Here is a 27,582-nt window from a genome sequence, read left to right as displayed (position 1 = left end):
GGTGATTGTGGAGGCCAGGTCATCTGATGCAGCACTCCATCACTCTCCTTCTTGGTCAAAAACCCTTACACAGCCTGGAGGTGTGTTGAGTCATTGTCCTGTTGAAAAGCAAATGATAGTCCCGCTAAGCGCAAACTAGATGGGATTGTGTTTAGCTGCAGAATGCTGTGGTAGCCATGCTGGTTAAATGTGCCTTGAATTCCAAATAAATCACAGACAATGTCACCAGCAAAGCACCCCCACACCTCCTCCTCCATGCTTCATGGTGGGAACCACACATGCGGAGACCATCCGTTCACCTACTCTGCGTCATACAAAAGACATGGAGGTTGGAACCAAAAATCTTACATTTGGACTCATCAGACCAAAGGACAGATATCTACTGGTCTAATGTCCATTGCTCGTGTTTCTGGTCCCAAGCAAGTCTCTTCTTATTGGTGTCCTTTAGTAGTGGTTTCTTTGCAGCAATTTGACCATGATGACCTGATTCACACAGTTTCATCTGAACAGTTGATGTTGAGATGTGTCTGTTACTTGAACTCTGTGAAGCATTTATTTGGGCTGCAATTTTTGAGGTGGGTAAGTCTAATGAACTTATCTGTAATGGTTTTCTTCTGGGGAAAGAGAGGAGGACCAAAATGCAGCGTGGTTAGTTTTGTGCATCTTTAATAAAGATGAAAGTACAACAATCTACAAAACAAGAAACGTGGAAAAAAATAAATAAAAATAACAGTCCTATCTGGTGCCACAAAGACAGGAACAATCACCCACAAAACCCAACACAAAACAGGCTACCTAAATATGGTTCCCAATCAGAGACAATGACTAACACATGCCTCTGATTGAGAACCATATTAGGCCAAACATAGAAATAGACAAACCAGACACACAACATAGAATGCCCACCCAGCTCACGTCCTGACCAACACTAAAACCAGGAAAACACACACGAACGATGGTCAGAACGTGACTTTATCCTCTCTAGCAGAGGTTTCTCTGGGTCTTCCATTCCTGTGGCGGTCCTCATGAGAGCCAGTTACATCACAGTCCTTGATGGTTTTTGCAACTGCACTTGAAGAAACTTTGAAAGTTCTTGACATTCCGTATTGACTGCCCTTCATGTCTTAAAGTAATGATGGACTGTCATTTCTCTTTGCTTATTTCAGCTGTTCTTGACATAATATGGTCTTTGGTCTTTTACCAAATAGCCCTACCTTCTATTTTAACATGGAACACCTGTTAATTGAAATGAAGCAGGTTGAGTGAATGCCAAGAGTGTGCAAAGCTGTTATCAAGGCAAAGGATGGCTACTTTGAAGAATCTCAAATATAAAATATATTTTGATTTGTTTAACACTTTTTTGGTTACTACATAATTCCATATGTGTTATTTCATAGTTTTTATGTCTTCGCTATTATTATACAATGTAGAAAATAGTAAAAATAAAGAAAAACCCTAGAATGAGTAGGTGTGTCCCAACTTTTGACTGGTGCTGTATATAAATAAAAATCAACAAATACCCTACCATCTAATCCTACGCTCACTAAAAACTCCACTATTTGCATCTATCTAGTCCTATCTCAGGCCAACAGCCTGAAAGGACGGGACACCACCACTCAACACACTTCTGACGTCAGGTCTCGTACATCCAAATACCTCTCTGCAGCTGACACCATAACCTCATTTTTCTGCAACTTATGTTCCATCCCTGCAGTACAATTGATAACCATTGCTATAAACGCTAAAAATCCAATCTTACTGAAGCATATATTACTTGTTGGCTTATCCCTCTGTACTGGTACAAATCTACTACTCACACCACTCCTCTCAGAATCTCTCCCCCTTCTTCCCATCTTCCTCTTCTTTCTTTACTGCCTCAGCATATGACAACTTCTGCACTACTCTAAACTTTGAAACCTCAACCTGCCTCTTTCCTCCAGGCATTTCTGATCCGCAGCCCCATGGGCATCCTTACAATTAACACATACCACTACTTTCCCCAATGCCACACATTCCTTTTTCTCATGCCCTTCACATGTCTCACACCTAAGGAACCTCCCTCCTACACACTGCTGCCACATGCCCATAAGCTTGACACCTGTAACCGCGTAATGTGTTTGACACACAGGATAACTTATATATTCTACCATCACTTTGTCAGGCCAAGACTCAACATCAAAACTCAAAAGAACAGACAACGACTCTTCTGTTTCCAAACGACAAGAATCACAAGCACCTGGAATCTTCCCCTTCAGTTGGTCAACTTCATGTTTACCGCTACCCCAGTAATCACTCCTTTCAATGGCGCCCTTATCTTGAGAGCAAAAAAATTAATAAAAAATTCACATCTCTTGTCCCCATTCATTTAAATGCGGATGGCCTGCTTCCTCTGACCAGCAGAAACACAAACAATTATCAACAACCTTCACCGATTCCACAGCTCCCAGCTCATTTTTCACCCACCCTGAAACCACAAATGGATCAGCCAAAAAGCAAGGGTACACTTTTTCCAAAAATATCACTCCTACCTTCACGTCTCATCTTTATCCTGACCCTTGGTGCAAGCCTCTGGCTCCGAGAACTTCACCACACCTACCCCCTCTGATGCTTCGCCCTCCCTCAATCCATTTTTCCTCATGTCTTCGATCCAGTGTACAGCTCACTCTGCTTACACGTTCTACCATTCTGCTTTAACAAACCATTTTAAGAGGGAGGAAAAGCTCACCCTTTTCCTCCCTCTCTCTCTTTGACCTCCTCTGCCTCTCTTTTTCCCTCCATTCCTCCTCCGCATTCCAGGTATACATCTCCTTAGTAGAATACTGCACTTCTCCTGACATACTGTACATCTTGTGTTTGCCATTTTTCTTACCCGCTCATCATCTGTTTACGAACTCACTGACTTTCCCGTTTCTTTAACATGGGAAACACCCCCATCTATGACTCATTTCCGGTGTGTGTGATCAGAGATGTGATCATGCACAAGTGTGAATAAATGCAGCATACTCAGAAAATTGGCACATTTGTTGCTTTGATTCTGTTTGTTTGTTCTAAAAACAATGCCCTCATTGTTGTTGAATGAACATTGTAACACAATGAAGGAAGGCAACAGTATCCAGGGGTGGAAATATTCAAATTCATTGGCACACATTCCATTCAATTTCACTCCAGACAAAGGAAGTATCTAAAATTCAGCTCCCTCTTTGCTGGATGGCTCAACCTGTTCCGTGTCAGTTGATAGTTCTATACTGAGCAAAAATATGAATGTAACATGTAAAGTGTTGGTCCCATGTTTCATGAGCTGAAACAAAAGATCCCAGCAATGTTCCATACCCATAAAAAAGTTTATTTCTCTAAAATCTCACAAATTTGTTTACAACCCTGTTAGTGAGAAATTCTCCTTTACCAAGATAATCTATCCACCTCACAGGTGTTACATATCAAGAAGGTGATTAAACTGAATTATCATTACACAGGTGCACCTTGTGCTGGGAAAATAAAAGACCACTCTCAAATGTTTTATAACACAACACAACGCCACAGATGGCTGCAGGAATCAGAGCTGCTGCCAGAGAATTGATTGTTGATTTCTCTAAGCCGTCTCCAACGTTGCTTTAGAGAATTTGGCAACTACAGACCACATGTAACCATGCCAGCCCAGGACCTCCACATCTGGCTTCATCACCTGCAGGGACATCTGAGACCAGCCACCCAGACAGCTGATGAAACAGGAGTATTTCTGTCTGTAATAAAGCCCTTTAGTGGGGAAAAACTTATTCTAATTGGCTCGGCCTAGCTCCCCAGTGGGTGGGCCTATGCCCTCCCAGGCTCACCCATGGCTATGCCCCTGCCCAGTCATGTGAACTCCATAAATTCGGCCCTAATGAATTTATTTCAATTGACTGATTTCCTTATATGAACTGTAACTCAGTGAAATTGTTGAAATTGTTGCATGTTGCGTTTATATTTGTATTCAGTACATTTCCTATTCAAGTGAAGTCATTCACTTCTTGAACAGTAGATACCAAATTTCCTGCTCAACCATGTGTCTCACCTTATACTTGTAGCTACTACAACCCACCCAACCAATAAAAACCCATAGTAGCAATGATTTAGCATGAACCCAGCAGATTAGAAGGGGTTATAAAGCATGACACATTCTACAAGACAGACATTAGAGCTTTTCTCTACCCAAAATGCCCAGCTGTTGGAGACAGCAGACAGCTCTGGCGAGGAGTGAGGTCAAACACCTTGTCACAACAAGGTCATCTCTAGGAAACCTCTATTAATAGACCCTGGGCTGTTTTCAAAGGGACAAGCAGAGTTAATTCTGGAATCATGTTAATGGAAATAAATATATTTATCAATCAAGGGGGTCAAATGGACTCATTTAAATCTCGCTCGTGGATTCCATCACCATCACTTTAATTTGAGAAGAAAAATGCATCCCAATTGCATTCCCCCGAGCACAAAACGCTGCTCTGAATCATTCACTAATGGCCTCAGCAGTGGGAGACATTAAGATAGGGAAAAAAGATAATGTGTGGAAAATAAGTATGTAAATGAGTCATTCATGGCTTTTTGCAGTGAGCAACAGTACAAAGGGCTACTGTTCAAATTCACAGTCAGATAGCTTTGGTAGCTTTGTCACCTTCAACATATCAGATTAGGCTAATTTGGATAATCGTATATTCTGGCTATGGAGTATTAGGAAGTCATTCATGAGTACCTTGGGTTTCACATGTAAATTAGTAAGTATGTAAGTAGTCTTACACGAGCCTTGGCTTGTGGGTTTCATATGTTTCATGGGTTCCATGGGTTTCACATGGGCATCAGTTTATAAGCCAGGTACCTTGCCCTAATTTTGGCTGTGGAAGGGGAGCACAGTCTGATCATGTTGCCATTTTAATTACTTTAGTTATATTTAGAAGATACATTTCCTCCCTTATCTAATTATATATTCTTAACCTGTTTAGTTTGCATGAAAGCCTGACATAGGCCTACTCTATACAGTAAGAAGAGTGACAGATGGTTTTAAATCACATTTAATCTAAGTCAAAGCAGTGGCTATTCTTTTGCAACAGCTACTGCTTGTTCAGACAGTACATAAAACAAATTGTATTGATAGGAAGCAGCCTAATTCACCAAAGGGACTTCATACATTCTCAGTATATGATAGTGTGTTCCCTGTCCTTCCATGCAGATACGCACAATTATATCTTGGGAAAAAAAAATTCTCTGTGGCTGCCTGTCTACTCTGGAATTTAATGTTACATTTCACAATGTACAGAAAACCTCATTGCTCATTTTATTTCTGGAAACAGAGCAATAATGTGGAGGCATACATGTGTTCAATGATGCATATTTATTATACAAATAAATGAACCACTAGACAAGTAAGGAATTCAAGCATTAATTTGGTAAACTGTCTTTATCCATCAGAAATATGCAATGACTGGAATTGCTATAATGACATAGTAGGCCAAAGGCTTTGTTTTTCATTGCATGACAGTTCAATTCAAACTGATGCAAATGCAAATGCCAATACTACATTATCAGTTCCTTATCAGAGCATATGTCAATCTGAATGTCCATCAAACTGGTGATATAGGGTCGTAATTACATTATAATAGACTTCAAAGATACTGTGATAGAGGACGAAACAAACGTGCTCAAGTTAAACCCGCACTGGCCTCTGCGCGTTCCCGTGCGAAGTATGTCTGTGTGATGTCACCGTGTCGGGGATATAGTTCCTCTCACTAGAATAAAGAGAGTAGAGGAAATCACGATGAGGATGGACTGTGCGCAACGCGTCCTATCCATGGGTTGTCGATGGTGAAATATATATTTCGGGGGAGCGCATTTAAAGCACATTATTGTAACAACCATTTGTTCTACACATTGGGTAAGTAAGTGTCACAATATGTCGTGTTTTGGAAGGTTACTCGTCGTCAGGTTGTTGCCCAATGCCGACAAGTAACCTACAGGCTGCTGAAGCCTAATTTATGCGCAAGTTATACGGTTCTTAATTCAGCTGGTTATTGTTGGCATTACTTGCGGTAGAAATCTGCAGCCAGAGGATTTCAGTCATGTAAATTCCACACATGACAATGCCGTATATGCAATGTCATACACATTATAGACTACAATGTGCAGATGTTGCAGCAACCTTTTTGTCAATCGATCTATCCGTTGTAGGCTAAATTCATTCCATTGTTATTGAACAATCATGTTGTTTGTCAAGCAGAAGAATATCGACGAATATCATGCTACTTGGATTGATTGATAATCAGGGTTATTATCAATTGTTCATACGGTCGTTGTATTTTAAGGACACATCCTCCTCTCATTCCAAATGACATTAGCCTTTGAAGGCTATTCAATACTTGAAACAAAGCTCACCTATCTCTAATTCAATTGTTTGTCCCTCTGTCTGAACACCTAGCTGATTTGATTTAATGCCATAAATGTTTCAATTAGCTTAGCAGTGCAATCACGAGGAACAATACTGATTCTATCACTCAGTGTTTCCTCATTTATTTTATTTTATATGATATATTATATTATTCCCACTGATCAAATAAAGCATGGTCACATTTATATGGCTCTCATCTTTTGAATAAGCTGTTTGAGGAAGGTGACACTCAGCTAAAACCTTTCCAATGACAACTCAAACCTATGGTTTGAAACAGTGTTTGCTCTACGTGCATCATGCAGTAGGATGTTGTATTTATGGTGATCTCCAAGCACTGGGTTTATTCCTGATTACAGCATGCATTCCATTCCAGTGTCCGACTCCCTAGCTCCTGCTGAGTAGAGGGTAAGCACCATGCTATTCCTTTCACTCCCACCATCAACACATCCACCAGTCAACACCTGCCCTGAGAGACTACATGACTGGCAAAATAATGAGCCAGCCTGGGGAAATGTGTTGATTATGACACTGGGAGGGAAGAGATTGCAGACAAATTCCAGTCTTAAATCTGTTGACTGGCTGCTCTAGTCTTTAGAATCATGTGTAAACATGTCATTTCCAGACCCCATCGCACAATCTGTCTGACCTTCTCCACCATAATTATTGTATAAGTTTAGAATGACTGTAGTGTAGGTGTCAGATTACCGCCCAAACAGTGCCACTCAGCTTGGACCAGGCTGTTGTTGTCAACGGACTGCTGTGTTTTCTAAAGAGGATACTAAAAGTAGAAGTGAAATGTTGTTTCACGTATATCCAGAGGGACAGCTGAAGTTGCATGGGGGCGTGGCGTTTACACCAGAGGGACAGCTGAAGTTGCATGGGGACGTGGCGTTTACACCAGAGGGACAGCTGAAGTTGCATGGGGACGTGGCGTTTACACCAGAGGGACAGCTGAAGTTGCATGGGGACGTGGCGTTTACACCAGAGGGACAGCTGAAGTTGCATGGGGACGTGGCGTTTACACCAGAGGGACAGCTGAAGTTGCATGGGGACGTGGCGTTTACACCAGAGGGACAGCTGAAGTTGCATGGGGACGTGGCGTTTACACCAGAGGGACAGTTGAAGTTGCATGGGGACGTGGCGTTTACACCAGAGGGACAGCTGAAGTTGCATGGGGACGTGGCGTTTACACCAGAGGGACAGCTGAAGTTGCATGGGGACGTGGCATTTACACCAGAGGGACAGCTGAAGTTGCATGGGGACGTGGCGTTTACACCAGAGGGACAGCTGAAGTTGCATGGGGACGTGGCGTTTACACCAGAGGGACAGCTGAAGTTGCATGGGGGCGTGGCGTTTACACCAGAGGGACAGCTGAAGTTGCATGGGGACGTGGCGTTTACACCAGAGGGACAGCTGAAGTTGCATGGGGATGTGGCGTTTACACCAGAGGGACAGCTGAAGTTGCATGGGGGCGTGGCGTTTACACCAGAGGGACAGCTGAAGTTGCATGGGGACGTGGCGTTTACACCAGAGGGACAGCTGAAGTTGCATGGGGGCGTGGCGTTTACACCAGAGGGACAGCTGAAGTTGCATGGGGACGTGGCGTTTACACCAGAGGGACAGCTGAAGTTGCATGGGGACGTGGCGTTTACACCAGAGGGACAGCTGAAGTTGCATGGGGACGTGGCGTTTACACCAGAGGGACAGCTGAAGTTGCATGGGGACGTGGCGTTTACACCAGAGGGACAGCTGAAGTTGCATGGGGACGTGGCGTTTACACCAGAGGGACAGCTGAAGTTGCATGGGGACGTGGCGTTTACACCAGAGGGACAGCTGAAGTTGCATGGGGACGTGGCGTTTACACCAGAGGGACAGCTGAAGTTGCATGGGGACGTGGCGTTTACACCAGAGGGACAGCTGAAGTTGCATGGGGACGTGGCGTTTACACCCCCCTCTGCTTCCTCTGGTCAGCACTTTGTCAAATAGACTCAGCGCTCCTTCACCTCGCAACGCTATACCATTGTTATGACTCTCTGGAAAGGTAAAGAGAAATGGGAAGAACGCTGTTACCCTTTTCACCTTAGAGGTGGGGTTTGTATGTCCCGAGCTGGTAGCTGCCTATAGGCTTATATTCCTGCTATCTGGAGGTTGTCCGGTGTTAGATATGCAAATATAACTATTCATCATTCTTGTGGACCAGTGACCATCATCTGCCTGTCACTGAGGATCTTATGTCACAGTAGATCATTCCAAATTGGTCAGTATTGACTGTACTTTAAAAACATGTATTCAGGTAATGAGTTTAGGTGCCTCCCATTTGTATAATCCTGTTAATTGGCTGAGTTGATGACAGATAATTAGTAATGTTGTCTGCCTACTAGTGTGTGTAATTGCACACATGATGGGAATGAAAAGGGCAGTTTGGTACCACTTATTTCCCTGTTATCACGTTGTGTCGTATCTACACATCAAACGTTTTTCTCAGGAATGTCTGATAAAACAAATGCAAAGAGAAACTGTGCTTTTTATTGTATCAAACAAGGAGGGTAAGCTGTAACCTGATTAGAGACTCATCAGGAGTTTGATCGAAGACACCTCTACCTTAAATCCCCAGAGACCAACTGTCTTTTAAAGATGGCGTGTGAAAGGATTAAGGCTTAGTCAGGTAAACGCTGACAATAGGTGGAATTTCAATTTGGCCATCTTTAACTACAGTCTGCCTGCTACAGGAAAGCGGTTTTGTTGTGGCTCATGCAGTTTGAAGTTTTTTTTCTTCTGCTTCAGTGAGTGTCATCAAGGCATCTGTTTCTGCCTTTGACAGTTTCTGTGCTGGTATTTCACTAGCAATGCCCCAGGAGGGCTCCTCTTTCCCATCATTCCTCTCTTCTGCCTCGCTCCCTCTCAGCTTAGTCTGCCCTACGGTAATTAATAGACCTCGTCAACTTGTAGTCCTAAAAAACGGAAATGAGTTACCTCTGGTTGGTTCAGCCATTCCTATGGAGAAAATGAATGAGGAAAGAATATGGTTGTGGGATAAAGGTTGAAAATAAGGTTAACACAGGTTTAGGAGATTTTATACATTTTTGTTCTATGATTGTAATACCAGTCAGTTAACATGATATTTATGAATTAGGAAGCATTTATGTGTTTTTTTTTTATTACATAAATGCTTCAAAATGCACAGAACGTGACTTTAGCTGATGAAGATTATCTCATAGAACAAAACGTATCAAATCTCCTAAACCTGTGTTTACCACATTCTCTGTTTTCTGTGTTTATCAAAAAAAAACGACAATAACTAAATTAACTTTCCCATAGGCTTTGTCCAACGAACCACGGCAGAGTTAGTGCCTACAAAAAGACGCCGTTAATATTTCTCTCTATTGGCTCTTGTGATACCGCATCAGTTTTAGCACTTAGCCAAGCATGCTCTCGCTCCTCTCACTATTGAGTCAATAAAATTATCACAAATCTGGCCCATTGTGGGAGTCTAACATTGTCATTCTGGACTGCTCTGCCAGTGTCAGAACAGCCTCCAGAGGCTGCTGCACACACACACACGTCCTTTTTGTGAAATATTGAATACGAGGAAACTAGTTTTGGATGTATTGCTAATGCTTTATCCATACTACATTATTCTTATGTTGTGTACTGTAGTGGAGTGTTAAGTTGATCATGTTTTTGGAGTAAATAAATTAATATATTTATTTGAATTTGACCCCCTTTTTCTCCCAAATTTCATGGTATCCAATTGTTAGTAGTTACTATCTTGTCTCATCGCTACAACTCCCGTACGGGCTCGGGAGAGACGAAGGTTGAAAGCCATGCGTCCTCCGAAACACAACCCAACCAAGCCACACTGCTTCTTAACACAGCGCACATCCAACCCGGAAGCCAGCCACACCAATGTGTCAGAGGAAACACCATGCACCTGGTGATGTGGTTAGCGTGCACTGCGCCCAGCCTGCCACAGGAGTCGCTAGTGTGCAATGAGACAAGGACATCCCTACCGGCCAAACCCTCCCTAACCTGGACGACGCTAGACCAATTGTGCGTCTCCCCATGGACCTCCCGGTCGTGGCCGGCTGCGACAGAGCCAGGGCTCGAACCCAGAGTCTCTGGTGGCACAGCTAGCCTTAGACCACTGCGCCACCTGGGAGGCTGTAAATAAACATTTTGGGGATGAAATCTCCACTTCCCTGTTGTTGCCACACTGGATTTTGATCCAAATGTGCTTATTGGCCCATTGACCCACAGTGAACAGTGGTATTCCTCCGAGGTTCCTACCATCTTGGTTTGTCTTTGTCCATCCTTCTCTGTCTTGGTCCCTTTGGGTCACCAGCTGCCAGTCACTGAAAAGTGGGCAGTGGAGCTTACTATATGTTGCAGTGCCAGTCTTACATGATACACATGCAGCAACCCCATGAAAGTACTTAGCTCTCACTGGGAGCATGTGCAATTATGTTATTCTAGTTTACATAGTGCACCGGTGCGTACCAGCAGAAGTCATTTTAAGACCACAACATAGGTTGGGTTCCTTGTTCCCAGGGCCACAGATGGTAATTCATACCACAGACATAGATTTACTTTAAAACACAAATAAACCACATTGTACACTACCGGTCAAAGGTTTTTAGAACACCTACTCATTCAAGGGGTTTTCTTTATTTGTACTATTTTATTTTTTACATTGTAGAATAAGAGCGAAGATATCAAAACTATGAAATAACATATGGAATCATGTAGTAGCCAAAAAAGTGTTAAACAAGTCAAAATATATTTTTGATTGATTTGATTGGATGGCGTATCGCTGCAGAATGCTGTGGTAGCCATTTTGGTTAAGTATGTCTTGAATTCTAAATAAATCATGGACTGTGTCACCAGCAAAGCACCCCCACACAATAACAGCTCCTCCTCCATGCTGAGAACCACACATGCGGAGATCATCCATTCACCAATAATCTCAAATTTGGACTCATCAGACCAAGAACAGATGTCCACCGGTCTAATGTCCATTGATCGTGTTTCTAGGCCCAAGCAAGTATCTTCTTATTATTGGTGTCCTTTAGTAGTTGTTTCTTTGCAGTACTTCTACCATGAAGGCCTGATTCACACAGTCTCCTCTGAAGAGTTGATGTTGAGATGTGTCTGTTACTTGAATCTAATGAACTTATCCTCTGCTGCAGAGGTAACTCTGGGTCTTCCTTTCCTGTGGCGGTCCTCATGAGAGACAGTTTCATCATAGCACTTGATGGTTTTTGCAACTGCACTTGAAGAAACGTTCAAAGTTCTTGACATTTTCCGTATTGACTGACCTTCATGTCTTAAAGTAATGATGAACTGTTGTTTCTCTTTGCTTATTTGAGCTATTTTTGCCATAATATGTACACTATTTTACCAAATAGGGCTATCTACCTTGTCACAACACAACTGATTGGCTCAAACACATTAAGAAGGACAGAAATTCCACAAATGACCTTTTAAGATGGCACACCTGTTAATTGAAATGCTGGTTGAGAGACTGCCAAGAGTGTGCAAAGCTGTCATCAAGGAAAATTGTGGCTATTTGAAGAATCCCCCCCAAAAATATATTTGGATTTTTTTAACACTGTTTTGGTTACTACATGATTCCATATGTGTTATTTTATAGTTTTGATGTATTCACTATTATTCTACAATGTAGAAAATAGTACAAATAAATAAAAACCCATGAATGAATAAGTGTTCTAAAACTTTTCACTGGTAGTGTCCATCTGCATAAATTATAACCATACACGTTATATTTCACAGAGTGCACACAGTAGATGAAAAGCCCCACAGTCACACAGATCTGAAGCCTAATCCTTGTCTTTATCCAGCCTTGTGTAAAGTCTAGAGACTTGGGGCAATAAAACAACCAGGATTGTGTAATCTTAAATCACTGGATTTGAGCCGAGTCATCACAGAGGCTAAAGATAAACCACAAGCAATCTAGGCTGTACTCGTCACCCTGCTTTATATCCTGCGTTGCACTCTGTTGATGAAGCTGCGGTTGAACGAGATACTGTACGAGGAATAACAAATATGAAATAGACCACCTAGCTGTGATTGTTTGGCCCCAGCAGACCGCACAACTGCCTGGTAAGGTCTTCAGCAAGCCGATTGTTTATTGTAGGCTGCCCTATGTGATTTGATGAAATGGTACTCTCATTTACTGCTAGACAAACCACCTGTCTGCTCATGAAGTCACACATGATATATGGGCCGATATAAAGACAAGGGTTTCATTCACAAAGTGTTTTATTAACCTCTGGCAGGAATTATCTCGAATGTGAGGAAATTCATTATTTATTAAAGCCATTGATGATTAAAGCAATAGTTTGCAAATAAATTACTAAATTACATATTAGTTTCCTTAACCTGTAAGCAGTCTATGGACAAGTTATGACAGCAATCCATGCTTTGGTTTAGTTTCCCTGGAACTTTTTCCACATGCTAAAAATTTAGCATTTGTAGCACAAATCCCATTCAAGTCATGGGACTGATATTAGCATTTTTCGCGCATCATGTTCAATGCAGCTAGGTGACTTTGTTGAGCTTCACAATCCATTTGAGATACTTTCGAATTATTTGGACACGATGTGTGAAAAATGCTAATATCAGTCCCATGACTTGAATGGGATTTGTGCCAAAAATGCTAAAACGTTAGCATGTGGAAACCGTGCCAGAGAATCTAAACCAAAGAATGGATTGCTTTCATACCTTGTCCATAGACTGCTTACAGGGTAAGGAAACCAATGTGTCATTTGGGTGAACTATCCGCAACCATTTTGACAGGGAGTTATGCTGAGACCAAGGTTTATTTTACTGATTAGCCCTGTATATACAGCAGTACATATCAATATTCATATCAATACTAGAAAAGCAAAACACAATCATAGAAAAACACATTATTCAGGTAAAAGGTGTTTTGTATTGTCTTTTGAATTGCCCAAGAGGCACCATGTTATCCAAGAGTCTTGGATGATTGTTTTTCCTTTCATGTGTAATAAACCTTGTTAATCTGGATTGTTTTAAGCTAAATTGCTGTGGAAATTGTACAGATACACTGCCTTCAGAAAGTAATCACACCCCTTGACACCCACATTTAATCACACCCACATTTTGCTGTTACAAAGTGGTATTAAAATGGATTTTAGTTGTACTTTTTTTTGTCAACAATCTACACAAAATACTCAAATGTCAAAGTAGATGAAAAATGTATGAAAAATAAAACACTAATATATGTATTCAACCCCCTGAATCAATACATGTTAGAATCACCTCTGGCAGCGATTACAGTTGTGAGTCTTTCTGGGTAAGTCTCTAAGAGCTTTCCACACCTGGATTGCGCAACATTTTCTCAGTTTTCTTTTCAACATTCTTCAAGCTCTGTCAAATTGGTTGCTGGTCATTGCTAGACAACAATTTCCAGGTCTTGCCACAGGATTTCAAGCAGATTTAAGTCAAAACTGTAACTCGGCCATTAAGGAACATTCACTGTCTTTCTAAGCAACACCAGTATAGATTTGGCCTTGTGTTTTAGGTTATTGTCCTGCTGAAAGGTGAATTCATCTCCCATGGTGTGGTGGAATGCAGATTTAACAAGGTTTTCATCTAGGATTTTGCCTGTGCTTAACTCCATTATGTTTTATTTTTAATCCTGAAAAACTCTCCAGTCCTAAATGATTACAAGCATACCCATAACATGATGCAGCCACCGCTATGCTTGAAAATATTGAGAGTGATACTCAGTAATGTGTTGCATTAGATTTGCCACAAACATAACACTTTGTATTCAGGACAAGAAGTTAATTCCTTTGCCAAATTTATTTCACTATTACTTTAGTGCTTTGTTACAAACAGGATGCATGTTTTGGAATATTTTTTATTCTGTTAGGGTTCCTTCTTTTCGCTTAGGTCAATTAGGTGAGTGTTGTGGAGTAAATACAATGTTGTTGATCCGTCCTCAGTTTCCTCCTATCACAGCTTTTAAACTCTGTAACTGTTTTAATGTCATCATGGTGAAATCCCTGAGCGGTCTTCTTCCTCTCCGGCAACTGAGTTCGAAGGACGCCTGTATCTTTGTAGTGACTGGGTGTATTGATACACCATACAAAGTGTAATTAATAACTTCACAATGCTCAAAGAGATATTCAATGTCTACTTTTTATTTCATTTTTACCCATCTACCAATTGGTTCTCTTCCTTGCGAGGCATTGGAAAACCTCCCTGGTCTTTGTGGTTGAATCTGTATCTGAAATTCACTGCTTGACTGAGGGACCTTGCTGATAATTGTATGTGTAGGGTACAGAGATGAAACAGTCATTAAAAAATTATGTTAAACACTATTATTGCACACAGGGTGAGTCGATGAAACTTATTATGTGATTATGTGACTTTACTCCGGAACTTATTTAGGCTTGCCCTAATAAAGGAGTTGAATACTTATTGACTCAAGACATTTCAGCTTTTCATTTTTAATACATTTGTAAAAATGTCTAAAAACATTATTCCACTTTGATATTATGGGGTATTGTGTGTAGGCCAGTGATAAAAGAATTGCAATTTAATACATTTTACGTTCAGGCTGTAACACAACAAATGTGGGGGAAAAGTCAAGGGGTGTGAATAATTTCTGAATGAATTGATTGACTGATTATATAGGAGGGTCTTTGGGCCTATTGAAAATGTGTTATTTCACATGTAGCCAAATAGACGAGTCATCATAAAGATCTATTTGTAGAGATTGCCAGTGCATGTGTGTGCATATACACAGTACAAAATATGAATATTTTATTCAAATCCGCTTATATCATCAATTATGCAATTGTATTCAATTGAGCAGAGAGAGCTGTTTTTATTTGATAGGGTCACTGTCACTCGGGCACATAATGGTGAGGCCATCAGACCTACCAGAGAGAGGAGTTACAGTGTTGGGGTGCCTGCCTCTTCTGGCAGGTGTGTGTAATGAATCGGCTTTCAGCATTTCCGCTCCCTGACTCTTGTTCTCCCCGACATTAAACTCCTTATAAATCTTCTCAAGGTGATTTTTCAACAAAGTGCAAAGGGAGGAAGCCTTTTCAAAGTCACAGGCTGCTTCCTTGGGGAGAGGGCCATGACTTGACAGTGAGTCTCGAAGATGCCCTTGGCAACACGACGGGTCACAGCATCAAGCTTTGAAACCAGCATCTAAGATATGCATTAATTGTGATGATAAACGGGGTCGTTTGATCTCTGAATGCTGATTGGCTGAATGCCATGTTAATACCACAGATATGACACAAAATGTATTGTTCACTGTTCTAATTACATTGGTAACCAGTTTATAATAGCAATAAGGCACCTCGGGGGGTTGTGGCATATGGCCAATATCCCACGGTGTTGCGTCGTGCTGTGGCACAGTATATTAGCCATATACCACACCCCCTCTGGCCTTATTGCTTCAATATAGCCTTGATCAGTTTAACACACTGGTGTGATAGAAATGTTTGTTTTGGCATTATATTTTTTGTGGGACTATTTTAGGCATCTGGGTGATTTTCTTAGCTATTATGACTTAGTTAGGACTTTTACAGAAATATTAAGTGAAAAATGCATTTTGTTCCTCAAATGCTCAACTTCAATAAGACCTCAATGTGTTGTGTTCTGTAAATTGCCAACTCAGCCACGGGCAGCTGTTTTCCAAAGCTCTGTTGTGGCTTATTTCAAGACCAGGTACTGGCTTTCTTCACTTCAAAGCATGTAAGATATCCAATTGACTATCCAGTTCAAAGGATTTGAGTAAATCTTGGAGGGATTTGATCATATTTGTGTCCCAAATGCCAACCCAAAACCTATTACGCTGACCTATGCGCCCTGGTCAAACATAGTGCACTATACAGTGGATAGTGTGCCATTTGGGAAACAGCCCATATGAAGCCTATCGGGAGAATGTTTCATGTTTGTTTGAGGAGGCAGGTGGCCAACAGGACAGGCATCCTCCAGGGACGGCCTCTCTCCCTCCGTCTGGAATGGGAGAACGACCATGGTCCCGCCTCTACAGTGGTCAGTAGAAGATGAATCACATTGTCTCTCTGCTCTGCCTCGTCTCCATCTCTCCTCGCTGCTGCTGCTCAGGCCAACTCACTTGGCTATAAATAGGGAAAGATTAAAACCTCTCATCCGGCTTACCTGCACAGCATCTTCAACTCGCCTGCTAAGTATGTTTCTGTTTTTTTCTCTCTCCATTGCTTGTAATATGTATTCTTTGAGCACTGGGGGTGTTTATAAAGACGTTTTATGAGCTCATCAGTGGCTTTAAGAATGACTCTGTCTGACCAGATGTGACACTAGCTACAATAATGTAGGATATTTATGAGAAATGGCAACAAGAATTTGCAGATGGTATGAACTGAAGAGATGCTCAATCAGGCTTATGAATCTCTCGATTGGAAATACCCTGGAGGAGCCCTACTCAGTGATTTGAAAAAGATAAGCTTTTCAGTGCATTAAAGTCACTTGTCAGTTTGGTGCTCTTACATATGAGTGACAGACAATGTGCAGCCCTGGGAGCTGTGTCCTCTAAATCCCATCAGGAGATCGCCTGTCCAAATATAGCCCTATATGGAGGTGGAGGGCCCTCTTCTCTTCCCGGCTGCTATGGGAGACATTTACTTAATTACCCTCTCTATGCTGCAAAACATGGAGGCAACTTCTGTAGGCTTTGTTTCAAATGACATCTTTCCACAGCAAAATGACGAATATTAGTAGTTGAGAGGAGATGTTGTGGGCTCCCCAACTAGGATATATTTCTGGGTAGAAGAGGTCCAATGAGCAGTGTAACATGATCAAATGGGCATCTGCTGTCAAGACTTTATAGTAATGCTGAAATAACATTGTGCAGAGGCACACTGTACTGTAGCCGTGATGCCTGTGATTCATTTAATTGCATGTTTTCGCAATGTAATGTGGTTTCTTATCAGTTACATCAGCTCCTACAACATTCAAAGAGATGACTAATTTTCTTCCTTAGCCTAATGGCTGTTATGTGCGCGCTTGTTTTTTTTATTTCTGATCTGCTGTGCCTTAATCAAATGTTGTCACAGTATTTCTAGGTTATGTTTGGCAGTCATCCCCATTGCCTTGCTTGAGTCTCTCTGTGTTGGCCGTGTTATCTGACCGCTCGCTCGGTCACATGCTGCCCTTTTGGACAGAGGGTTGCTGGGAAAAGCCTGTGAGCCTGCTGAGAGGGACAGACCGAGGACGGGCCGGCCTTCCACGCTGTCATTCACAACGGGATCAACACAGCTACCACTGGGTTGGGTAAAGAGCCCATAGGGGCAGGATACAACACTCTTGGATGGACATCTCTCAGATATAAATAGGACACTGTCACATTTCTCTTCCTTGTAGAGTATCTTCCATCTGTGGAAAATCTTCAATAATACCTCAGTGGACAATTAGACAATGGTGCCAGATCAATGATGTCATGTTATGCTTTGCGCTGCTATATGACCGGGTAACAGTGGGAGTAAACAGTGGGAGTGGAGAGACAGGCTGTTCACTATGCTCTGTGAGCAGGACTCTTTTGTTTGTTTGGGGCTACAGTAATGAGAGTCCCTGACCCACCTGAATAATGAACAGCCAACTGTTTATTCACAGTGACTTCATTCCCTTAAGTTTCCCACTGAACACGGCTCATTATCAGACGTTGGGAGGTCTCTCTTCTCTCAGTGGAGTGGAAAGTAGAGGGGGAACCCAGGGACAAGGTCCTGCCATGGTGAAGCCTCAGGTGTTTTTCATTCTGCATGCAGTTCATCCACCTATTACTGTATATGCCATTTAGCAGATGCTTTTATTCAAAGATGCTTTGTCAGTCGTGTGCATACATTTTAAGTATGGGTGGTCCTGGGAATTGAACTCAATATCCTACTATTGCAAGCACCTTGCTCTATAAACTGAGCCACAGAGGATCACGTATATCTGTCCATGTAAGCCTCCTGGCAATTGGACATACGGGTACTGTCGGCTAACCTTATCACAACAATGGCCTTTATGACAGCTGGTTGAATGTAGTTTATGGTGCATGATTTGCTTACAAATTGTATTTATCACCTAGAGATTAAATACTATAGAAGGCTCTGGAAACAGTTGGTTGAAATAGAAACGTGCACTGATGTTTTTTTTCTTCGTTCCCTTATGAGCTAATTGGCATGTTGACTCTGCACCCCGTGTCACATCTGAGCTGTTGTAACTGCTCCACTTTCCCTCACCTATTAATCCTCTTACCTCAATCGAAAGCTTATTTCCATGTAGATTAAGAGGCGGTGGGGCTATTGAAAGTGTGCTATATTCTCCATTTAATATGAGGAGGATCAAGAAACCTTGTGGCTGGCAGGGTGTGATGAGTGGTGGTGGCCGTCTGAGCTTGAAGGTCAGCCTAGCCCAGAGTAATGGTTCTCTATCAAGCCATTGTCACTAAGTAAATGAAATGGGGCTCCATGTGTTGTTTCCTGTTCTGACACAGGTGTAGGAACTTCCAATGGCCATTACCCTTACCACACTCAGCCAAGCTGCTCTAGGTCATCACTCCCCATTGGTCCAACCAGCACTGGTGGACAGAGGGAGACGGTTTACAGTTCAGCCATTAGTTTGGTGAGACAATTCAAGCCACTAAAATAACTACGCTTTGACAGGTTGTGAGGACAGGCCACATGACATAAGAAGCTTCCATTTACAACTAAGGACAGGTTTCTATTCAAATTTCAGAAAGACAAGTCGGTGGCTGAACCAGATATTTTCCACAAAGAGTTCTGCAGTGAAACATTCTCAGTAGTAGAGCAGCAGAGCCGAGTTAAGTGTGTTTACGACTTTGTGCCGAGTTAGTTTTAGTCTGTACAGTGTCTCCTGGGAAATGCCATGTGAATGGAATGGCATTGCGGCACAGTGGCTGTGCACATCTTATCCCCACTCCGTAAGGCAGCGATGATTCACTGAACTCAAACATGTTTTGCTTATCTTGTTTGTTGGAACGTAAATAGAACCCAAACGACCTGAGGGTTACATGTCCAACACGTTTTTGACCTGATCGTTATGTTCCCACAGTTTTTTTTTTACACGGTGTGTTTCTTTTCATGCTTCATAAAACGTAACGTGGAGTGGTCACACGTCATACATTTTTCATCGTATGCATGAGTGCTTGCTGCATATATAAGTATCTGTATAGTCCTGTTGTCCCTATAACCAATCCTATGTTTTAAAGGGATGGCTCATTAAGTCAATAAGATGGGTTGAGTATTTAAAGGCTTGTTTTTCAAATGAGTGTGAAGTATATTAAGTCCATTACAACTGATTTGATATTTTGATGAGTTGGAACATAATCTGAGTTTTTAGCATGAATCACTCATCTCCCAGGGTCCACTCCTAGGTCAGCCGTTTAGACCTATTTTTGCATATTTATGGACATATTTGTGTACTTCACAAGTAGTGTTATCTTCTATATTTAGCTTTGACGTGCCTGAAATGCAAGACGGCTCTACCTCCTCTGTTGTTGACAATAATAATTGCAAATGTTTTGGAGATATTCCACATTTATGTTTGCATTTTGGAACTGTTATCTGGGTTTCATGTTTTTGTCAAGATTGTCAATCTTCATCTGATGTCAGAGATGTCAGTCATCTGTGCTGTGCTCGGTTAGTATATTTTTCCTATATTTGTCCCTTCAATCCCATCCCCAACTTAATTGCAGAACAGATAACCTATAATTTCCGTTCTCGGAACATAAATAAAACCTCCCAGGATTTTTTTAGGGAACCATAGTAAAACATTCTCAGAACCTCCCTGCAACCTAAAAAATGAACATTCCCAGAACAGACGAAATGTTCACTTCCGTTTTCAGAACGTTTAAAAAAAAACATTCCAGTCAAAAAACGTATGGCTTCGTTCCCAGAACCAATGGGAAACCAAAACCTACATTCCCACAACCTCCGAGGAACCAAATGTCCTAGCTGGGTAGTCATTGAGCATTATCATGAATAGACAGGAAAGGAAACGCATTCAGGAATGAGGAGATTTCTCTCCATCAACAACTTCTTGTTGTCATACTGTACTGTAGATGGAAAGTTGTAAAGAATTAGAAGGAGATAAGATGTTGTGCTACTCCAATACTGTTAAGGATTAAGACTGGATTAAGAGTCTTTGTTTTAGAGGGGTTTGTTATTAGATAATGTTGAAGTAGAACCAGTAGAACCAGTCTGATCACTGTGTTCATCATTCTATTACACTTGTGAATCAGAATGGTGAATGCAGCAATCAGGCTGGTTCCACCAGGCTAGTGTTGCTCAAGTGCTGACTTCAAGATATTTGACTTCCTTACATACTTTCAAGGGGGGAAAACAATTCTTACCCCATTTTCTCCCCAATTGGTAGTTACAGTCTTGTCTCATCACTGCAACTCCCATACAGACTCAGGAGAGGCGAAGGTCGAGAGTAGTGCATCCTCCGAAACACAACCCAACCAAGCAGCACAGCTTCTTGACACAATGCCCACTTAACCCGGAAGCCAGCCGCACCAATGTGTCGGTGGAAACACTGTGCACCTGGCAATCGTGTCAGCGTGCACGGCACCCGGCCACCTCAGGAGTCGCTAGTGCGTGATGGGACAAGGACATCCCTGCCAACCAAACCCTCCCCTAACCCGGATGACGCTGGGCCAATTGTGTGCTGACCCGTGGGTCTCCCGGTCACAGCCTTCTGCGACAGAGCTTGGACTCGAACCCAGAATCTCTAGTGGTACAGCTAGCACTGCCTTAGACCACTCCGCCACTCGGGAGACCTTTCAAGGGAAACATGTTTGCTAATTGGCAAGGCTCTTATAGTCAGTCTTTAGTGGTCTAGCCTGTAGTCAGATTCTATCCTTTCTGATTCTGACAACAATAGGCCTTTACACACCGACACCGTTCATCCCACATATGCATAGGATGCTTTACGACGCCCTCCTTGCTGCAGTGTGTGAGTGAGCTCAACCATACGGAGACAAGCTTGTGTTTCTAACAACAGTGGGCAGTGATGTTCTCAGTCAAACATACACAAGCTGCTGCCTCCCTCCTGTCTCCTGGCACTGGGCTCTCGTTGGCTGTTTGGCACAGGGGCCTGCTGGCAACGCAGCCAGCTCCTTTTATTCCAGTGGACGTGGATGATTGAATGGCTGCACTGAGGAGAATGCCAACACCAGTTCCTGCTGCTCCCACTCTGTGAGGGCACTGTTGGTTCCACTGCTTCCCAGAGCCCTCTATTGGATGGGACCCAAGTCCAAATACAGCAGTCTCTCTGTAGGCTCAGACAGTTATGGATGCATGTGTTTAGCAGTGGGCCTTTAAACATGCAGGATCACTCCTCCGAGGGTCTCACTCTCAGCGCACACAGGGCCTTTATATGGGCCATGCTGCTTAACCAGCATTCTGTCTTCTAAAGCTGGCCACAGATGAAGCTGGCCATACATAACACCGGTGGTGGAAAAAAGTACCCAATTGTCATACTTAAGTCAAAGTAAAAACACCTTAATAGAAAAGTCACCCAGTAAAATACTACTTGAGTAAAAGTATTTGGTTTTAAATAGACTTTAGTATCAAAAGTAAAAGTATAAATCATTTCAAAATCCTTATATATTTTAAGCAAATCAGAAGGCACAATTTTCTTGTTTTTCTATTTATTTACGAATAGCCAGGGTCACATCCTAACATTCAGACATCATTTATAAACAAAGCATTTGTGTTTAGTGAGTCTGCCAGATCAAAGGCATTAGGGATGACCAGGGATGTTCTCTTGATAAGTGTGTGAATTGGATCATTTTCCTGTCCTGCTAAGCATCCAAAATGTAACAATATTTTCTTTAGGAATGTAGTGAAGTAAAAGTTGTCAAAAATATAAATAGTAAAGTACAGTACAACAAAAAATGACTTAAGTAGTATGTTAAAGTAATTGTACTTAAGTACTTTAAACCACTTCATAACACCATTAGTCATTCACCGCCCTAAGTCAAAACAATTACATTTCTAGTCCAAATGGCCCTGACTCTGATTAACGTCTCTCTGCTTGGACCTGACTCTGACTAACGTCTCTCTGCGTGGCCCTGACTCTGATTAACATCTCTCTGCTTGGCCCTGATTCTGACTAATGTCTCCCTGCTGGGCCCTGATTCTAACTAACGTCTCCCTGCTTGTCCCTGATTCTGACTAATGTCTCCCTGCTTGTCCCTGATTCTGACTAACGTCTCCCTGCTTGGACCAGACTCTGACTAACGTCTCTCTGCGTGGCCCTGACTCTGATTAACATCTCTCTGCTTGTCCCAGACTCTGACTAATGTCTCCCTGCTTGGCCCTGATTCTGACTAATGTCTCCCTGCTGGGCCCTGATTCTGACTAACGTCTCCCTGCTTGTCCCTGATTCTGACTAATGTCTCCCTGCTTGTCCCTGATTCTGACTAGCGTCTCCCTGCTTGGACCAGACTCTGACTAACTTCTCACTGCTTGACTCTGATTAACGTCTCCCTGCTGGGCCCTGATTCTGACTAATGTCTCCCTGCTGGGCCCTGATTCTGACTAACGTCTCCCTACTGGGCCCTGATTCTGATTAACGTCTCTCTGCTTGGCCCTGATTCTGACTAACGTCTCCCTGCGTGGCCCTGATTCTGATTAACGTCTCTCTGCTTGACCCTGACTCTGATTAACGTCTCCCTGTGTGGCCCTGATTCTGACTAACTTCTCCCTGCTGGGCCCTGATTCTGACTAACGTCTCTCTGCTTGGCCCTGACTCTGATTAACGTCTCCCTGCGTGGCCCTGATTCTGACTAACGTCTCCCTGCTGGGCCCTGATTCTGACTAACGTCTCTCTGCTGGGCCCTGATTCTGACTAACGTCTCCCTGCTTGGCCCTGATTCTGACTAACGTCTCCCTGCTGGGCCCTGATTCTGACTAACGTCTCCCTGCTGGGCCCTGATTCTGACTAACGTCTCCCTGCTGGGCCCTGATTCTGACTAACGTCCCCCTGCTGGGCCCTGATTCTGGCTAACGTCTCCCTGCTGGGCCCTGATTCTGACTAACGTCTCCCTGCTGGACCCTGATTCTGGCTAACGTCTCCCTGCTTCCGTCTGACCTGCCTCACCGGTGCCCCAGGTGTTAAGCTGGAGCCCTATTTAAAATAGCGACAAAGCTAATCCAAGAATAGCCTGTGTTGATTTAGGGGGTTTTGATTAAATTCTAAATCTTGTGACATCCAGTGGGTGCTTATCACCTACGGCCTTGATCTACACCCACTGGAGGCGATGCACCATCTGTTGAAGGATGGCTAGATGGGTTTTTTAGGCACTATCTGTGTGTGTGCTGTGTTCTTGGAGGTAGGACATATTGCCTTTGGAAATGTATAGGCTGTCTAAATGTTATCGCTGGTGTTAAAAATATAAAATTGTGAATAGTCCAGGAGAGACTGTAATCAAATGTCTGAGTATCTTTACTTAGCGTTAACAAAACAAGAGGGAATGGTTTACTCCCTGTTTAACATGCACAGCAGATTATTATTAGACCTACAATACTGTATTGATGTGAAATGCGCCCTCTGCTGGTCAAGTTGTACACTGCATTGCATGGTATTTCGTCTTACTACATTTGGTCTCATAATGTAAAACGCAGGGTTGTTTATTCAAAGGGGAAATGGAGCTGCAGGAAAGGTTGCGCAACACATAGTTGAGTATTGATCACAATATTGATCAGATGTATATGTCCCTGTAGTAATACCAATACTGGCCTTTAGGCCAAGTTAACAAAGGTCCTGGATATTTAGACTAGAGCTAAAGGACCAACTGGCATTAGACCTTGGTATTGAAGCAGTGCTCTTAGTGAAAGCACTATGATCTGTAATATTGCTCATATCAGGTTTCTGTCTGTAGAGCTTTACTACACTGTACAATACCTTACCAGATAGTTGGAGTTAATAGCATGACACTTTACCAGACAAAGAAATATAGACTGATTCATTCTGAACATCATTTTTTTTTAAATGTTAGGCCTGTTACTGCTTATTGTTACAAGTGCAGCATGCCCAATACATTGATTACAGTGGAAGCTGCTGAGGGGAGGACGACTCATAATAATGGCTGGAACCGAGTCAATGGAATGGCATCAAACACATGGAAACCATCCGTTTGATGTATTTGATACCATTCCACCTATTCCGCTCCAGTCGTTACCACGAGTCCACCCTCCCCAATTAAGGTGCCACCAGCCTCCTGTGAGTGATTACCTCTGTAATATGCACTGCAGATATTCTGTTGTACTGGGATGTGTGACTGAGAGCTTGTGCAATGATTTATAACGCAGTGTTTATCAACCAGTCACAATATGTTTAGACATAAAATACACTATGGTGTTGTGTTCCTTTCCCTCCAGACTATGCTATGAGGACAGGGCCCAGCGATGACTGATGTGGAGCCTGTTGTCACCGACTTTGCAGCCACGGGGAGGACTGGCCGGAGGAACGCTGTACCTGATATCGTTGAGGCGGGGCCTGCTGACCTGTCAGACAAACTAGCAGAGCTTTCAGTTGTAGGTGGGTAGTGAAATGTATTTTTTAATTACATACAGTACTTGACTGCATACTTTCAGCAATATTTACAATAATGTGCATAGGCCTCCATGTTTTCACTCTGTTAATGGTTAGGCTGAATTGCACAATTGAAGGTATTTTCATCTCAACATTTAGATTAACAATTTTACCTGTTTACTTTAGATGTAGTATTGCACCTTTCCATAAATGATACAATCCAAACCTAAATATAAGGGAAAAGCATGGCAGAGCATCACTGAACAGAGAACAAAGCACTCTGTCATTAATAGATGGTTGAGTGCTTTTGTTAGGACCGGCCAGCCCAGTACCCATCACCATTAGCAAGTGTCTGTCTGGATAGCCAGCTTTCCATTAATCAAGCCGGGTTTAGTGGAAAGGGCATCTGGAAGTTAACAGTATGGAAAATGTACCACAGCTTTAACCGTTTAAATGGAAACTAAAGAAGGGAACAGCCATCTCTCTCTTTTTAGTCATGGCTCAATGGCTGTGAGGGTCATTTGGAAAGGGCTATCTATCAGTGATGGGAAGCCCATCAATGCATTGGTTCATAGGGGTGGGGAAGTAATTGTTAGTTGGAGGCCTCTGTAGATACAGTATATAACTGTATTACTCAGCGCTGCTTCTTTTCACTTAGTGGCTACAGTGCAATGTCGGGGTCCATAGGTCCTCATGTTATAGAGGGCATGAACCAGATATAACATAGTTGCCTGCAATTTGCAGTATAAATCCCCTAGGCCTTGCCCTATGAGGATCAAAGCAGAGTAGTGTTTGATCGGTAGAATAAAATACTGTAAGTGTCTGGCTGGAAGCAGTCGGTATTGGCCCATTTCCTCAGAAGATTCTCATCTCTATGTGGCGTATTGCACTTTGTCAGTGTTCGAAACAGTATTAAAATGCTGGATATGAACAAAGCGGTTGAGTTGAGGGTCTATGCTATGATTAGTCTCTGTTGATATTCAAGGTGTCAGCTAGCGAGCTATACGTAATGTGCTGAGGTTGGTAATCTCATATTCCTTTTATCTTGCGAATGCAACATATCACCCATATCTTACAAAGCAACACAAAAGAGGGGAGTGTACACAGCTTGGATTATAATTGGAATGCAGACATTTTCCACTACATGGGCCTTGAGGCATTTTCAATGATATGTTTCTGACGAAAATAATGAATGCTGTTTTGTGTGTTTCTCAGATGATGAAGGAGGAGAGGGCTCGTCCTCTGGAAGCCCACCGAAGAGTCCTACAGAGGGTGAGGAGAAGGCAGAGGGGACGTAATTGGGCCTTGGTCTCTGGCTAACTGACTACGAGAGAAGATGGAGAACAAGAGAGAGACTGTCTCTAACATGGACCACTTCTCCTCAAACAAACCCCATTGACCAGACAACTGTAATTGCCATGCACCGTGCTATGCAACATCAGGACACCTATGATGAAAACTTAAAGAGCTGTTGGATGATGAAGGGAAGGGAGAGCTCTGTCGCTAGGAATGAAGTGGTTGTTTCTTTGTAGCTTTAAGGGGGTATTCATTCAAGATTACCCATAATTCATTACATGTACGGTGAATGAGCCTGCATTTATGTCTTGTTCATCTTAGCATATGCAGTGAACTGGTGAAGTGGCTGACAGTTGGACATGACTCTGAAAAATGTCATTTCATATTTGAGCGAGAGGGACTTGTACATACGTTGCATACAGAGGTGTTCCAATGAAAGCATTTTCTCAGAATGTTAACATGTAGTTGCAGGAATGTCTCTTTGCACAACAAAAGTATAAACATTCCATTTGGTGATGTAAGTACAATTTTTATCTTAGAATTGTGATTTATTAGTGTGCTACAGTACAAACCTCTACTGTGTGTTTTTTACTGTTAAAATCAACATTATTATCAACTGAGTTATTAGAAGTAAAAAACTATATGTATTTTCGGTCTGTAAATATAGTTTCACTTTGTATTTGCTTCCTTGTAAAGATGCATTTCAATGTCCACTGCAGCTAATAAACATTATCCTCTACGTACGGCAATGTTGTGAATATTTTTCAGACGCTATAATTAAAAAAAATATGTTTGTTTGTTGTATTTGTACAGGGGAGGCATCTCATTACACAGTGAAATTGATACCAACGTTGCTGCCAATTACAATATTTGTAATCGGCAGTAAAATGGTGATTACATTGTCTATCCTACTTTTCCTTAGTCAGCTGCAATGATACAGTATGTCAGTAGAGCTTTTCTTAGACATGAAACCAGAATATTGTTGTGTTTGTCACCATTGAAAAAATATGTATTTTTTTAAATTTTTTATGTCTTATACTGTATCTGGCCAGAGGAGGGCACCAAACGTGTATTTCACTCCGACATTAATGGATCGTTCAGAATAAACTGGCAAATACACAGTACATTCTCTTTATAAGACCTTTATTGACATGAAATATACAGCAAATTGTTAACTGAATATAGATATCGAAACAATTAAATGAAGGATAAATATTTGTTCAAATATGGATTATGCATGTTACTGTAGCAACAAATCTCCATGCTATGAATTAGGCTAC

General features: G+C 42.2%; 1 protein-coding gene across 3 annotated transcripts; it reads left to right on the top strand.

Annotated features, from left to right (window-relative positions):
• Nucleotides 1-5,743: 5,743 nt before the first annotated feature.
• Nucleotides 5,744-27,043, top strand: pkib (protein kinase (cAMP-dependent, catalytic) inhibitor beta). 3 transcript variants are annotated; one of them, XM_020455275.2, is made up of 3 exons: nt 5,744-5,902; nt 24,853-25,012; nt 26,222-27,043. In XM_020455275.2, exons 2-3 carry the CDS (start codon nt 24,880-24,882, stop codon nt 26,302-26,304), a joined length of 216 nt encoding a protein of 71 aa, XP_020310864.1. In that variant the 5' UTR covers nt 5,744-5,902; nt 24,853-24,879; the 3' UTR covers nt 26,305-27,043. The 3 variants fall into 3 exon arrangements, with proteins under 3 accessions (XP_020310864.1, XP_020310865.1, XP_020310863.1); XM_020455276.2 differs by lacking the exon at nt 5,744-5,902 and adding an exon at nt 12,415-12,532; XM_020455274.2 differs by lacking the exon at nt 5,744-5,902 and adding an exon at nt 16,455-16,632.
• The last annotated feature ends 539 nt before the right edge of the window (nt 27,044-27,582 follow it).

The sequence above is a fragment of the Oncorhynchus kisutch genome, linkage group LG21, assembly GCF_002021735.2.
Source record: "Oncorhynchus kisutch isolate 150728-3 linkage group LG21, Okis_V2, whole genome shotgun sequence".
Classification (NCBI taxonomy): Eukaryota; Metazoa; Chordata; class Actinopteri; order Salmoniformes; family Salmonidae; genus Oncorhynchus; species Oncorhynchus kisutch.
Note: the sequence above shows the minus strand (reverse complement) of the source record. Positions and strands in the feature narration are given on the sequence as shown.